Below are 16,107 nucleotides of genomic sequence, written 5' to 3'. Positions count from 1 at the left end.
TAGAACTCATTATAATCAGTGATGCTGTCTACACCGTAGATATATATATACATATCTATGGTCTACACTGGATGCGGCGCGGCATGACAAATCCCCGACAGAAAACTGCTGCTGCGTTCTATTCATGACGTATTGACACAAATGTCAAATGATTTTCAACGGTCGCTTTTACTAGACAGACTTTAGCTGTTGCGGCGCAGACACGGTGTTACTCACCTATCGAGAAGAAACAAAGCAACCTCGGCGTCCGATCACAGGCCTTCCGCTCCTTGAGTTCTCTCCAGCGCTGGAAAGCTGATCCCATATTTACACGAGTCCTACTTCTTGCCTTAAGCCTTCTTTTGTGCCGCAGACGTTTTCCTCTTTTGTTTTTTATCCGCCATCTCTATCTTTCTGTCGCTCGGCTCGGCTAATGTCCGTCCTGTGCACTGAACGCTCTCTCCTCCACATCAAGCGTAGACATGCCCCTTACTGCTGACTGGCTACAAGTTTGTTTTGCTATTCGGCCCGAATCAGTTTTCTAAAGCGTTTTTGAAAAATTGCTTACCCCACTTTTAACTAGTATGCATTTACATTAAGCACCCGACACAATATACTTATTATCTACATGTCGCTTATATACATACATGTCATATGAATATTTACGCATTCAAATTGTCATTATTTTAATTGAAGATATGTCATAATATCAACACGATGAATGCAAATTGAATTTCACTCAGTTAGCCTATTGAAAAGCCAACGTGTCTGAAATGTACATCTATCTTATTTAATTACTGAATATTAACCCCATGAATTACAGGATTAACAAGCATTAAAATAATAAATAGCACCAGGAACATCACGCCACTCAGGGCCTTTCCGGGGCCCAGAATCGAATTGAATCTTTTCACTTCAAAATAATATAGCTTACTCCACAAACCTAAAAACATGAATGCCCAAATCTCACTAAAAAAACACAGATCACTATTTGACGCAAAATCAGATCAATTAGCCTCATCAGTTTCGACTAAATCTTCAAATGTTGGTATTCAGATGAACTGACAAAATGAAAAAGTGAAACCATTCAATAAAAAGTGTCGAGATGAGATTTTGTGCCGTCTATGATCAGGAGGAAAAGTCCTAAACCTACAACAGAACACCAAAACAACATTCAACATGCAGTTTGATACAAATAACATATGAATGCCATTTATCGCACGCGCAGACGATGTTAAACAGATGCAATGGCAAACCAACATGAGAGAATCATTCTCACAGAAGTGAACAAGAAACCAGTGGCTGTTTGCATTGGCAGAAACTGTCCAGATATCACAGACTGGCCCCTGGGAGAGCCACGAGAAACAACCCACTTCTGAGAAACATGAAGTCACACCCAGACTTACTAGAAAACCGTGGAGCAAGACCTGAAACCCTCTGGAAGAAAGCAGAGGTATCTGGTCTGGAAGACAAGCAGCGTGTTTGGTGCAGATCCAGTTCAGCCCAGATGATGCTGTCAGCATGAGCAACTTGAAACGGACAGATGTTCAGTTTCCAGCAGGACAATGACCAAAAAAACACAGCGGAAACTATGAAGAAATGTCATGGGGGGAAAAAGCAGGTCAGAACCGTGGAACGTCCCAGACGCAGACCAGCCTGAAACTCTTTCCATCTGATTGAGTGCAAAAAACAGACTATTTTGCTTTGTCAAAAGAGAAACAGATTCTGACCACATTCAGTGAAGATGTGGTCTTGTCTTGTATAATGTAAAACAGATTCAGGTCTACAAAAACTCTTGATGCACTGGGTTTTATATTTTCCTTTATACAACCCTTCATTCCTTCATGTAACCCTCACTAAAACATAAAAAAAAAAAAACAAATACAATGTTTGATATCACAAGCTTATCAATCGCAGCGTTGCAGGTTCTTGGTGTTTCTCTCAAAATCCCACTCACGTCTCCTCATCCCAGACTATTTTCGAGAAAGCGCTTTAAAACGTTTTCTCTTGTTTATTTCTCTTCATTTCTAATCTCTACTGGCATCTGGAAATGTTTCTAAATCAAACCGACCACATGCCATATCTGTCAAAATTGTGACAAATTTAGTCTTTTTTTTTTTATTAACATCCTCTGTAGTAATAAGTGTCATTTTCCACTACCAGATGCCATCCAGATACCACAGAGTTTATTGAGGCAAAAGTCTTGAAATCCTGAAATCTGGAGCGCAGACGTGGCCCTGGAGGGTCTGGAACACGCAGAAGAAAGTACCTTGCAGTGAAGCATTGCTCGCCGGAGCTTAACTTGTTGCAATGTCTATATGTCTTCTGCCTCAGAGACTCAGAACTTGGTCGATCTGCTTTGTCTCTCTAGGATGGAGACTCAGAACATGTAGAGTCATCGTTATAGCTGTTATTGCCTCTTCCCTCATGGGCCAGACACTCAGAACGTGTAGTTAGTGTCTGGACGAAAGTCTCAGAACAAGAAGAGTCTGTGTTGAAAGTGTACCTTTATCTCTTTCCGATGAGGAGGAGATTGCAATCTGGTGCTTCTCCATTTCCAGGCTGTGACTGGCTGTTTCCATCAGAGCGGGGGACACAGTGTGGCCCACCCTTCTTTCCTCCTCTGGAACTTATTTGCATAGTCCAAACACACATTGATTAGAAGAGTGTCACTAAAGCTTTACCAGTGCATTTCTCACTTTCCAAACCACAACCAGAAGACCTTAGGCAATGTTACGAACACATTAAGTCCAAACATGATGGGAAAAGGTTGAGCTGTCAACTGAGCTTGAACTGAATAAAACATTCAGTGAACTGAATAAAGCGTTCGTCAAATGAACAGACGTTCTCTACAGAAAACGGATTAAACATGCAGATTCACACACTGATTCGCTTCAAACTACTTCAAATCAAGCCACTTTTATAATAATCATCTTACTAAAGACAAGAGCTCGGGCAGATTTGGAGTTTGGTATTTTTGATGATTTTCTTAGCGGTGCCTGTCTGAGCAAATCACGCACCACAACAATGGAGGAGACCGTTGCTAAGGTGTTCTGAGCAGTTTCTAGGGTGTTGCTATGTGGTTGCTAAGGTAACGACTTTCTGCCACAAGTTAAAAGAAAAGACAAAAAAAAAAAAGCAGAACCCAAATATCACAAATATGGAAAACCAACTAAATGATTCCACTGCATTTTTAGTAATAATAAAGAAGTGCAAATACAACCAATAAAGCAGTTTATTTTTTCCCCAAATCCTGTGTTTTATGATTTATTAGGGCCCTATGATTTCGGCAACCCTGTTGTGCAGCACTTTGCTTGCCAGAAAATAAATGAACATTTCATTTGATTACGTTTTGAAAGATTAATTAAACTTTTCATTCTGTAATGCTCTCATTTGATTATCACCAATATAATAATTTCGTATTAAATCCAGAAACGGGTTTAAAAATAAATAATTATATTATTGTAATAAACAAGTACTGTAAATAAACTGTTAAAGAACATATGAATTCAATTGATTAGACATGCTTTTTGATTATAAACATGTCATTAAACAGAATCCAGAAAAATGAAGGCAGAAAACACAGAACTGGGGGGAATATAAAATGGAATTTGGAAATGAATAGAAATAAAACATATTTCATAGACCCTAAAGGTTTATTTTTCGTTAACTTGTAATACATTGTTGTTAAATTGTATAAGTTTCATGGTTTTAATAAATAAGACACGCTTTTTGATTACCAACAATTAATTCATCATTAAAAGGGAATCCATAAAAATTAAAATGTGAGAAAAAATGAAACGATGATGACTTATGAATGCTGGTAAGTGACTCTCAGATCGGCCAGATGCGAGATAAATACCCAATATTATTTTTTATTTTTTTTTGCAGATAAAAAACGGTATATCAGCCCTTCTAGTATGTGTTTTGTACTACCATGATGTTTGAGAGAATCAGTTCGCACTTCTTTTATTCCTGCAGTCTATATTTTTCACATTGCTGCTAGCCTTTTCTTTCTGGAATCCGTCAGGACAACAGCTGACAAACAACAATGATGTGCGCCTGACTTCAGTGACCTTTGACCTGTGACCTCTGACCCAAAAAACCTGGGTTCACACACGTGTGCTGCTGAAACGACCCAAGAGCCCTCGAGGAGGTGTGTACTGACACAAAACCTGTTTTTAGCATTAGACGCTCATGTTTGACAGCCGTTCATTGAGCTCCAAGCACACTAACTGACTGATGAATGGCTCACTCACTTTCCTGAAAAATGTGTGCATATTGTGCGATGTCATTATCAACCATAATTAAGCATATCAGATAACACTTTAGATCAGGGAACACATATTCAGAGTTTTCCCTCGATAAGCTCCTAATTTACGTTTAGGTAAGGGGTTGGGTTAAGGGATCTAGAATATGGTCATGCTGAATAAGGCATTAATATGTGCCTAATAAGTACTGGTAAACAGCCAATATTTTAGTATGCATACTAATAAACAATTAGTTAATAGTGAGAATTGGACCAAATATCCTTTTTTTTTTTTTTGCATACATAACCCACACCTACAATACAGTAAAAGCCATGAAATATTATTACAATTTTAATGTAATTTATTCCTGTGATGCGCAGCTGTATTTCCAGCGTCATTACTCCAGTCTTCAGTGTCACATGATCTTCAGAAATCATTCTAATATGCTGATTTGCTGCTCGAGAAACACTTCTGATTATTAGCAATGTTGAACACAGTTGTGCTGCCCAATATCTTTGTGGAAACTGTGATACATTTTATTTTCCAGGATTCTCTGATAAATAGACATATCAAAAGAACAGCATTTATTTCAAATAGAAATCTTTTTTTATCATTATAAATGTCTTCACTGTCACTTTTGATCAATTTAATGCGTCCTTACTGAATAAAAGTATGTTTCTTTCCAAAAAAAATTTAATTAAAAAATCTTACTGACTCCATAACTTGCTTTATGGAAGTGGGCCGTGCTATCGAGTTCTTTTGTCATGATTTAGGTCTATGTTTTCATGATAAAAGCAATGCATTTGTGATTGGTGGATCTCTCTTGGATAATGTAGTTCTTCACCATTAATTTGGCTCCTGAACTCATTTTTTTTAATAAATAAATAAATAAATGTAAAATCACACTGATTCAGCAGAAGCATCACTTCACCTCCGAGCTCATGGTAGGTTTGTATTTAAATGGCCGTTACTAAAAATCAATTCTGAATGAGAACTTTTAGACGTTTGGCACTCGTCTGACAACAGAATGTAACATGACTCTTTCTAGAAGACTGCAGTTAGTCTGGATGCGTTCTTAGCCTTGAGAAACAGAGTTACTTTAAAAGAGATTTAGACAGCATAAGCAGGATGTGTTTGTGTGACTCTTTTAGAGGATATGGTGTGATTGGGCTGTTTTGCCTCGAGCGCGCAGCCAAATGCGAGCCGTCACCTGACTCAGACTGTCAAAGAGAACCACACCTTCTGTGTAATTGTGCTCTCCCATCTCATGAAATAAGTTGTTGCGCTGCCGTGGCTTGTAAACGCAAGAGTCTGGGCCGAACGTGCGCCTCACTGAGTCACCGCTCTCTCTTCAAGTGTTCAGCAGTTAGAACGATTCCAGAGGCTTGTGATAATTGCAAATGAGCAGGAGGAGCTCGCAGCGCCAGCACTATTGTGAAAACAGGTCAGACGCATTGTGAGGGGACAAAAACACACACACACACACACACACACACACACACACACACACACACAACGACATGACATCAGCCCTCCGCTAAACAAAAACACAGCAGGGGGAGGAAGAAACACAAGGGCAGTCCCAGATGCACATCCACTGTCACTGCAGCAAGCCATGCGAGAACACACACGCTCTGACATGATGACCCAGTTTCCTTCCCGCTCCGCGAGTCACAAAAGTTTCAGAAGGCGCTAGAGGAGAGTTCTGGTTTTAGGAGTAAACTCAAGTGACCTAATGTAAAATGTGTACTATACCAGCTAATAGACAATAAGCCATTCAATGGATTGATTAAAGGAATACTTCAGGCCATCCCAGATTAGGATGAGTTTGTTTCTTCATCAGGTTTGTAGAAATGTAGCACTGCCTCGGTGTCTCAGCAATGGATGCTCTGCAGTGAATGGGTGGAATGAGAGTCCAAACAGCTGATAAAAACATCACAAAAATCCACAAGTAATCCACACCACTCCAGTCCAGCAGTGAACATCTGGAGAAGACAAAAGCTGAAACACATCCAGCATTAAGACGTTTTTAACATCAAAACGTCACTTCCGTATGAGACCACAATTCATAATAACGCTTCATAAAAGTGCATCTCCTGTTGTCTCTCACATCAAAATCCAGCCACATGTTTGTTTAGAGCGGTTTTGGCTTGTAAACGGTGCTTGATCTGAGCAGATTTCTCTCCTGATTCAGAACAGACCACTTTTCACTGGACATTATGGACTCGTGTTTTAGTTAAAAACGTCTTAATGCTGGATTTGTTTCATCTTTTGTCTTCTCCAGATGTTCACTGATGGACTGGAGTGCTGTGGATTACTTGTGGATTATTGTGATGTTTTTATCAGCTCTCATTCTGACGGCACCCATTCACTGCAGAGCATCCATTGCTGAGACACTGATGCAATGCTACATTTCTACAAATCTGATGAAGAAACAAACTCATCCTGATCTGGGATGGACTGAGGGTGAGCACATTTCCAGCGAATTCAAACACTGTGAAGCTACTGAAACGTTTCTCGATTTGTTTCAGCAGATGAGCACAGCAGCACTGGTTCATCGGTTTGTTTGACCATGGAAGTTCAGTTTGGTGATTCTAGTAGCTTTGAAGATGTTTAGGAGAAAATTACCTTGCTTGCAAACCACATTGTGTGCTTCTAACCAAATTCTGCTTTGTCAACACAAGCCCAACAGATCCACACGGAACGGGCCGCTGCAACATGTAGATGTTGCACAATGAATTCCAATAACACTAAACGCCTGTTGAGTAGGATTTGTTGGTGCTTAATCTAGGAAGGAATTTCTGATGGAAAGCACTGCAGAGCTCATGGCAGCCCAGGGAGGGACATGTGACAGCAAACAGCAAGGCTCTTTTCAAAGTTTCATAAGCTCCTGTGCTGGGCTATCATACATCAGTGCATTAAGCTGAAGACAGCTGCAGCGAAGGGCATCTCTCGTGTAAATGATCACAGGACAAACACAGACTCAAGCCATGAGCCTCACTTATGGAAACACAACAGAGATCGCTTACTCTATGAGCAATACTTTCAAACTACAAGGAAGAGGAATGCAATTAATATTGAGTTAATATCTCATCAAAAGGCAGAAATAAAACAATGATTGGTCATACTACAAAACATTTACAGCTATGCATTTGGCAGAAAGCGACTTGAATTGCATTATGCATTCAATTCATTTTTTTTTTTTGCATTTTGCACTCATGCATTCGCTGGGAATCGAACCCATGGCCTACAGGAAAACAACGAGGTAAACACGACTTTAGTCTGACATGGAATACTTTGGTAAACTCACGTTTCTCATCATCCTGGTGCACTAAAGATGCTGCTCTTGACAAAACATCCAAAGGCGTCTCCATCCTGGGTCAGACCCTGAGCACGGAAAATCAGACTGTTAAACTCGGTTCAGAAATCAACACCACATGCATTTGCGTTCATTCTCGCAGCACTGGGAAGCGCTGTGCCACAACGCGGTGCGTGGCATGTCATGTTTTCTCATGGATTCCCAGAATAAGCACTGCAAACATGTGAGGTCTGGAGCACTTCCCACACTCCACATTCCACAGAGCGCATTCCAGAGCCCCAGCACAGCTGCGAGACTTCCACACGACTTCTGGAGCGAGCGCAACGGCTTTAACTTTAGTTGCGTCGCCTCGGTTGCCGCGTTAAACATGAGAAAGTCATCAGTGTTTTACTAGCGTTACTTATTAACGTGGTCGCATATGAAAGTGCAGGAACTCCCATATTCCAGAACACTCTTGTATCCGGTAGTAAATCATTCAGCGGGAGGCGTTGCATTGTAACAAGTGCCGTCTTTGAGAAGCAGGAGCGCTTTCCTTGATTACAATGGTTCCCAATGATCATAAAGCACATATATATTCACTCTCACTTATATATGTATGTAGTGTTGCATATATTTAAAAAAAAAACAAGCGGTTTAGTCATGTAAACTACATCCCACCTTGTAGCGCCACTTTGAAATCTCGCCAATCGCAAAGTCGATGAAAGATCTCGAGCTGAGAGCCCCAGACAGCGACAGATCCAGAGTAGCGCGAGCGCCGGGAAGAATGCGCGGAATGATGGAATTCTCTTCCTAGCAGGTGATGGGAGTCGAGCATTCCCATTGGTCGAGGTCAGCGGGATGAGATCAGCATGCATTATGCTAATGAGCGCGTGACGTCACATCCCTGCAACAGGTACAAGGTGAAGGGGAAGTCCGCCAATGAAAAAAGACACTTAAACGCACTTAGAAACCTTTATTGACATTTTCTCAGGAATATTGTGCATTCGAGAACGAGAACGAGTCACTGCTTCAGTCATTAGTCAGCTTCATACTTAGGTTGTCAATAAATAACTGTGGAAATGACACTATATTTGACACAACTGCTGTCAGTCATGATGGTCTTCTGCGCCAGCCTCTCCACATTTTCTGCAGCTTTTTTGCGCTGTATGCCACGGTTTTGACGAGACCTGCGGAAAGAGTTTCAACAGCAGTCCTGTCACTCACTAATACACGCGAAGAAAATACATTTCTGCAAATCACAATTCAGAAAATGCCAAAAGTGACTGAGTTCTGGGAGGAAACATAATAAACTACAAAACAAAAATCAAAAGTACCAAAGATTTCAGCTCTAAGAAAAGGGTACAGACAAAATATTCATATTCAGCACATCACACATGCATTAAATAGTCATTTTCCTGGTGTTGCTGTTAATGGGGCCTTAAAAACAACTAATTCAAAAATAATAATTATATTTAAAACAGTGCTGTCAAACGATTAATCGCATGCAAAATACGTTTTTGTTTACATAATATATGTATGTGTGCTGTGTATATTTATTATGTATATATAAATACACACACATGCATGTATATATTTCAGAAAAATATGTTATGTTTGTATATTAAATATATTTATTTATAATATAAATTATATGAATATATAGACATGTAAATATTTTCAAAATATATACTGTATCTGTGTGTATTTATATATACATAATAAATATACACAGAACACATATTATGTAAACAAAAACTTTTATTTTGTATGTGGTTAATTGTGATTAATCGTTCGACAGCACTCATTTAAGTCTGATTCTGTAATGTTTATCTGGTATTGTGATAAAATTGACTTTTTTTATTATTATTAACCCCTTCTATCAAGACATAGAGTATGTCAACATTTCTGAAGTTTATATTTTTCAATCTATTATGAAGTATTGAGTTATGCTTTGAGAACATCTAAGAAAATGCTTATATCATAGTTATGATCAAAGATCAAAGAGAGAGTCCACTGAAATGTTACATGCGTGTTCTGGAACACTGTAGAGATCTTCTCCCATTCATTTCACAGTTTTGAATACAACACCTCAAAAATCAGTGACAAAACTATGAAATCTAAAGGTCCTTTACCAGCAGTGGCGATTCCTTTGGCACTCTGTGTTATGCTGGAGGATTTCACGATTGATGAAATTCCTGCGAAGAAAGCATAATTACGTATGATTCATCCAACAAAGCATCATTTAGCAATCATAACAAGCCAACAGCAGGCAGAATTGCTATCATTTTTAAAAGCTATTAGTGAATATGTTCATTCAATTTAACTAAAAAAAAAAAAGTTACAACTTAATTATATTCGAGTTAAATGAAATGTAAGTGACACTGAATGTAACTACATAGTGGATTCAAATGATGCAATGCATTCTGAATAGTGACAGACCAAAATATCATTAAATATCTGTCGGTTTTATGAACAGAACCGGTCATTTAAGAGCCTTGAGAGATTACTCACAGTGACTGAGAGATGCACATGAGAAACTTTTTTTTTTAATTATTAAAATACATTTTGAACTCAATCAAACATCCAGTCAATCAAGACTCTACTGTCATTGCAAAGGCACTGTGATGTGTCGAGAAGATCAGATCAGATGCAAATGCTCTTCCAGCTTCCCATAAAGGTGAAGTGTAGCACGTGAGCTCGCGCAGGTGTTTGTGAGGAATGCACTGACGGTTATTATGACAAAGAGACATGTGGGTGAGGCCGCCGGAGAAACTCAACACCGCCAAAACCTAGCCGGCCAGTTCAGCGAGTCTCTGTGAAAACCACTGCTTATTTGCTCTTTCATTCATCTTGTGTAATGGTTTATTTCAAAAGAGCTCAAGCTCTCCGGTGTGGCTCGTGGTTTATCAGACGTTATAGTACGTGTAGTGGCTGCATCGCAGGTGGACATGACTGACATTTTCCATCGTCCCTGACCTTGCTGTACGACGGAGCCGCAGTCTGGGTCCTGTGCCACCTGCAGCAGGATCTCCTCCACATCTCTGTTCTTCCCGGGACGCTCCACCAGACGCGTGATCTGCTGCTGGAGAGAGCGAGGAAGAGCCATGAGCTGCGTGAACTGACCCTCCGGGCTTTTGTCCACCTAGAGAACAGAAAACATGCAGACATCCTGAATAAATACACTGGAGCTGTGCTAGAACAACTGCACTGTATTTTATGCATCCTCATTATTTATTCTTAAAGGTGACATATCATGAAAATCGGACTTTTCCAGGTTTTAAGTGCTATAATCAGGAGTTTGAGCGAAGCATGCTAACTGTTCTGTGTTTGGCTGCACAGACGAGCACAGAACACTGTTTAGAGTCCCAGCCTCAGAGGAGACAACAGAGCAGAGGATATATTGATGTATTTACTGTATATTGCTGCTGCCACAGATCTAATATAAACATGCAATTTATTTCCCAGCTGTTTACCTTCACAGACATAACCCACTGTTTTTGTAACTCGTGTGTGTTTTTAACGTAAACTTGTGTGTGAATGAGAACTTAGTTTAGTACTCACATGCTGTGACAGCCGCTTTCTGTGCGTGTGCTTCGGATGTGTGCGCTCAGAAAACCCTATATCAGAAGTTTAAACTCATATGGTTTAAAACGCATGATTTCAGCGCGATAAACATGATAATCAGAACCAAAACAGATGTTTTTAGCAGGTCTGAGCTGTAATGGCGCAGCTCTATTCTGGAAAAGGGGGCGGGGAGCAGCAGCTCATTTGCATTTAAAGAGACAGGCCCGAAAAACAGTGTGTTTCTGCTTCCACTCAAAATAGGCATTTTCAAAATGATATAATAAATGATCTGTGGAGTATTTTGAGCTGAAACTTCATAGACACATTCTGGGGACACCTGAGACTTATATTACATCTTGTAAAGAGGGGCATAATATGTCTCCTTTAAAGGCACAATATGTATGTTTTCACCACTAGAGGTCGCATTTTCAAAGCAATAACGAAGGCATGTTCACGGATGAGATCATGAATTCATTTTTTATTACCTGTACGCTCGATCACAATATTTTATGTCATCGTAATGAATTCGCTGCAAAGAACGTGAGATGTAATGCAACATTAGCCTGTTACTGCTATGTGACTGCTTGTCAAACGATTTGGTGGGTTAATGCAATCACGCTAAAAGTATTTGCAAGAAATAGCTTGATATTTTTGTGCTCCACATACTGTATTTGAATAAACAGCTTAGAATAAACAGACGGTATAGTCCATTGTTAGGCACGATGCAGAGCAGATAAAACCCCTTAAAGTAATAGTTACGTAATGAGGAAAATATTAGGAAAATGAGGAAATAAAAGGAAAATATTAACCACTGAATTGGAGTAATTTCTCGATTCAGTACTGTGACGAGCCGGTCAGTGGAGGAGACTGAAAACTTGCTCAAAAGCTTTGCTGACGCACATTTAGATATGTAATCAAAGCCAAAACACTGATTATGCTCACAGCTAGCTCCTGTGACATAATTCTATTCAAAATACAAACTGATAGAATTGGATTGCAAAGTTTAGGGTCTATTTAAACAGCGCTTTTGGAATCTACAAACGCATTCAGATTGATGAAAATAATGAATTACTGCATTGGTAATGTGAATTATGGAGAAAACGTGCATATGACAATAATGTAAAACATCCAAATGATGCTAAAAGCAGCTTTCATATATGCTTAATGCAAAAGAGCTTGTTTTTGTGGGATTGGCCTCCTTAGCTCTCCTCTAGCTTACGCGAATGACTGAATCTGTCAGAAAAGGGCCACAGTGCCTCCTCTCATGTCTCCTGGACGGGGGAGAACCGCCTCGCCTCAGAGGAAAACAGCACAGTCTGCAGGAACACAGAACTCCAGCTCAGGATGAATGTCTCACCTCCAGCCGGCCCTGCTGAGGCTTGTACACCACCTGCGGGCACTCTTGAAGAATACTGTTATATAACTTCCGGAAATGCGGCATGTTCTCTTTCACGATGTTGGAAACCTTGGATTTATCCTCACCGATCACCATCCTGAAATCCCCTACACAAAGACGAGGAAGAATACATTGAGTTGCTTGAGGAATTGTTTAGACTAGGGTGCTGCTATGTGGTTGCTAGGGTACTTGGAGTGGTTGCTAGGGTGTTGCTATGCGGTTGCTAGGGTACTTAGGTTGGTTGCTAAGGCGGTTGCTATGGTACGTGGGGCAGTTGCTAGGGTGTAGCTATGTGGTTGCTAAGGTACCCGGGTTGGTTGCTAGGGTGTTGCTATGCCGTTGCTAGGGTACTCATGGCGGTTGCTAGGGTGTTACTAGCATGTTGTTTGCATGATTAGCATGTTGCTAGCATCTTTCTAGTATGATTAGCAAGTTACTAGCATGTTGCTAGTGAGTATCACTTTAAAACACTTTTGGGTAAAAATTTAAAATTAACGCAAAAAAATGTTTACCAGAGTAGGACAAGCCTGCTATCTGGAGGAACAGGTCTTCTTCGGAGAAACTTTCCGGCAGCATGAGAAAAGAAGCGATCACGGCACTTTTCAAATTCCCTACGAGAGCGGCCCGCAGTTTTGCATGCTCACTCTGTAGCAGAATTCGAACCTAGAGAGAGGGGGGAAAACATGACTGACATGTAGTTACTCACACTTGAACACTGATTTGACAGCGGACTTCTCTACACGGAGTATCTGACACTGAAAGTGTCCAAAATTAACACTTTCACTGACTGCAAACCTGCATTTGCTCAACAAATGTCCAGTGACAACTTTTCTAAACACATCTACTACTGATGAGCTAATGCATTTGAAAGACAGCTCATTTGCAAAATATACCGTCACTTAATACATAGAGATTTATTTTAAAACGCATATGGAGACCAATTTAAGATGGAGATGACCATACAGGAGTGATCTTTATTAGGAAGTGTTAGTGGGCCTCAACCTAGGGGCCTCAAGATGGCTCAAAATTATTTCAAACGACACAAAACTGACTTTAGCTGGAGAAATGACTCTTTGTTGTTGTCCTCTTGCATCATTGACAAACTATGTTCCTGTTTAACACTGTAAAGCTGCTTTGACACACACAACCAGTATTGTATAAAGCTTTTTTTTTATTTTTTTAGAAAATCTGGACAAATAAGGAAGCCTCCTTTTAAAAGTGTGATTTGTAGACCTGGAAAAGTCATGTAAAGTATAAAAATCGTATAACCCCATGGGAATTTTTATAACGAATACACATTTTTGTAGTCACGTCAAGCTGTAAATTATTTTATCGAGCAAGAATTGTGAGTAATAATATTTGTAAAATCCTTATCCATAACTATAAAAGTCATGGGCCTTGACAGTAAACAATAACTGGAGTCAAAAAGGTCCAGAAGTGCTCTGGAGGTGTGGAGGACCGTGTGTTCAGTTTCTGCATCTGTTGGTTTCAGTGTAACTGCAGCATGAAGCGGCTGATCTCATCAGCTGGAGGAGATACTCACAGGTTTGTGTAATCGGCCTGCTACATACAGGGTTTTCCAGTGGAGCAAGTCCTCGATCAGAGCATCTGTGCTAATCACACCGTACTTGATCACCTGCAAACAAGTCACGACTTCAGTGCATCAAACAAACTACATTTCCTTTTTTTTTTTTGGACTATATACTTCTGTTCAGGAGTTTGGGATTGGTAAGAAATTAATATTTCTTAAAGAAGTGAGATGGGGCCCCTCCCACCAGCAGTGACGTCATGTATGAAGATTTATTGTGCACCTGCTGCAACATACTACTGAGTCCATCTCCCCAATTACATAACTGATTTAACAGTAATGAATGAGGTGAATTATCATTGCATTGATGCATTTGCTATAATTATATAGGCTGTATAATGTGTGTAGTCATTTTGATATCGCTCTTTTAGTCTATGAACGTAGAGGCGAAAGTGCCGCTGCTCTGATTTGATTGTTATTTTAGCAATAGCAGGAGGATCCTTCAACAATAATAACACACACATCTGTTATAGGCCCCCGGTCTACATATTTAGTTTAATAGTAAGCTCATTACAGTTAATGTAGGCTAATGGCCAGAACATGTCTCAGTTCAAACACTGGCCTACATAAGCATCGCTAATAGTAGAAAATAAATTATACAAGCAAAATTCATGTCTTGCAGTAAGAAAGGAAAATAAAAAAAACAGTAAAAAATAAATACAATTTGGAGAAAAACATACATTAAATGAATAACTCTATATATGCTGCATTATGAGCACAAAATCATTCACTGCAGCTGTAATGTCCATGTGGCAAGCGCGCACTGAATTTGGTCTTTTAAGCCACATTAAACGAAATGATCATCTAAAAATGCACTTCATGTGGTGACATCTAAATTCATTAATTTTTTTTATTTTAAAAATGCTACTTAAGCCTAACATTATAAATATCTTCCACTAACAAAACTAAATTTAAGCGTAAGAGCAGGTAGAAATAGCTCTTTAACAGCTTGACAACTACAACACGTTATCACTTTTTGCAGTGGGAGGTAAACGCTTAACATAAAACTTAGAGCATTGCGTTCATATGCTGGGCTCTTAGTTTGATCTTTTATTATAAAGCGGAGAGTTCCGGTGCTTGATTCTGATTGGCTGAGCCGCGTTCGAAGCTGTTGTAAATTACTCTACAAAGTAACACACACCTTTGTTTACTTCTGTGTGTTGCTCGGCAACCACTTTGTAGCAACCACAACTGTTTCTGAGGAGCTACATTGTTTGGTGGAAGAATACTGTTTATATTAATATCAGTACACTTTATTTGCTCTGTTTTATTCTGTGAAATATGATAGATAGATCAAGCATACAATCACAGATCTGCCAAACAGAGTTTCATACCCGCTCTTCAGCAGGGACGAGGGTGTTGAAGTAAACTGCAGCTCCACAGTCGGTCTGTATGCTGCTGATGTGTTTGGGCCCCAGGTACCTGAGGAAAGAGTAATGCTTCCTGTTCTCCATGAGGTTCATGGTGTGCCATGTGACCGGATCATCCACAGCGAACACAAAGTCCAGCATGCTCTTCTGAAACACAAACCAAAGAGCGTGATGTTGCACACAGAGACAGCACAGACAGCCTGACGGGGTAGATATCTGGCAGAAGAGGATCTGCTTCGATGACAGTCGCTTAAAGCTCTGTTTCTTACCTCCATCTGCCCTCCAGTCTGTCTGAACACCGCGGATCCGTAAGCAAACGCCAGACTGATGTCCCGAGGAAAGCGGCTCAGGACGCGCCTGTAGAAGACACTGCTGTTCTGCAGAGCTGGGGTCATCGCGGACATCGCGCTCACAGCGAGAAAACCAGCAGTAACGATCAGGAGGAGTGACAGTATCGATCACTAATTGTTTTTCGTCTGCTGAATATTTTAACTATGTTAGAAGCACAGAAGCAGCTACTTTTCATAGACAATTTCATCGTCAAGATCCACAGAGCGCTGGTTATTCAGTGAGCAGTTCGCGCCACCGTGCGGTCTGGAGGAACACACACACACACACACACACACACACACACACACACACACACACACACACGCGCGCGC

General features: G+C 40.1%; 2 protein-coding genes across 2 annotated transcripts in view; both read right to left on the bottom strand.

The window, feature by feature from the left end:
* Positions 1 to 8,340, bottom strand: part of vgll4b (vestigial-like family member 4b) — a 45,576-nt gene extending 37,236 nt beyond the window's left edge. Inside the window, exons 1-2 of the mRNA XM_016484606.1 lie at positions 8,206 to 8,340; positions 7,540 to 7,616 (exon numbers count right to left, since the gene is read on the bottom strand). Coding sequence (XP_016340092.1) covers positions 7,540 to 7,603 — 64 coding nt within the window. The 5' untranslated portion in view covers positions 7,604 to 7,616; positions 8,206 to 8,340. The remainder of the gene's footprint in view (positions 1 to 7,539; positions 7,617 to 8,205) is intronic.
* A 118-nt stretch (positions 8,341 to 8,458) lies between these two features.
* tamm41 (TAM41 mitochondrial translocator assembly and maintenance homolog) lies at positions 8,459 to 16,035 on the bottom strand. Its single transcript, XM_016484604.1, has 8 exons — positions 15,715 to 16,035; positions 15,410 to 15,592; positions 14,031 to 14,123; positions 13,000 to 13,150; positions 12,449 to 12,594; positions 10,504 to 10,669; positions 9,660 to 9,722; positions 8,459 to 8,714 (listed from the first exon to the last, which is right to left on the bottom strand). Exons 1-8 carry the CDS (start codon positions 15,847 to 15,849, stop codon positions 8,638 to 8,640), a joined length of 1,014 nt encoding a protein of 337 aa, XP_016340090.1. The 5' UTR covers positions 15,850 to 16,035; the 3' UTR covers positions 8,459 to 8,637.
* Between the last annotated feature and the right edge of the window lie 72 nt (positions 16,036 to 16,107).

This window comes from Sinocyclocheilus anshuiensis, unplaced genomic scaffold, assembly GCF_001515605.1.
Source record: "Sinocyclocheilus anshuiensis isolate Anshui unplaced genomic scaffold, SAMN03320099.WGS_v1.1 scaffold1805, whole genome shotgun sequence".
Taxonomy (NCBI): domain Eukaryota; kingdom Metazoa; phylum Chordata; class Actinopteri; order Cypriniformes; family Cyprinidae; genus Sinocyclocheilus; species Sinocyclocheilus anshuiensis.
Note: the sequence above shows the minus strand (reverse complement) of the source record. Positions and strands in the feature narration are given on the sequence as shown.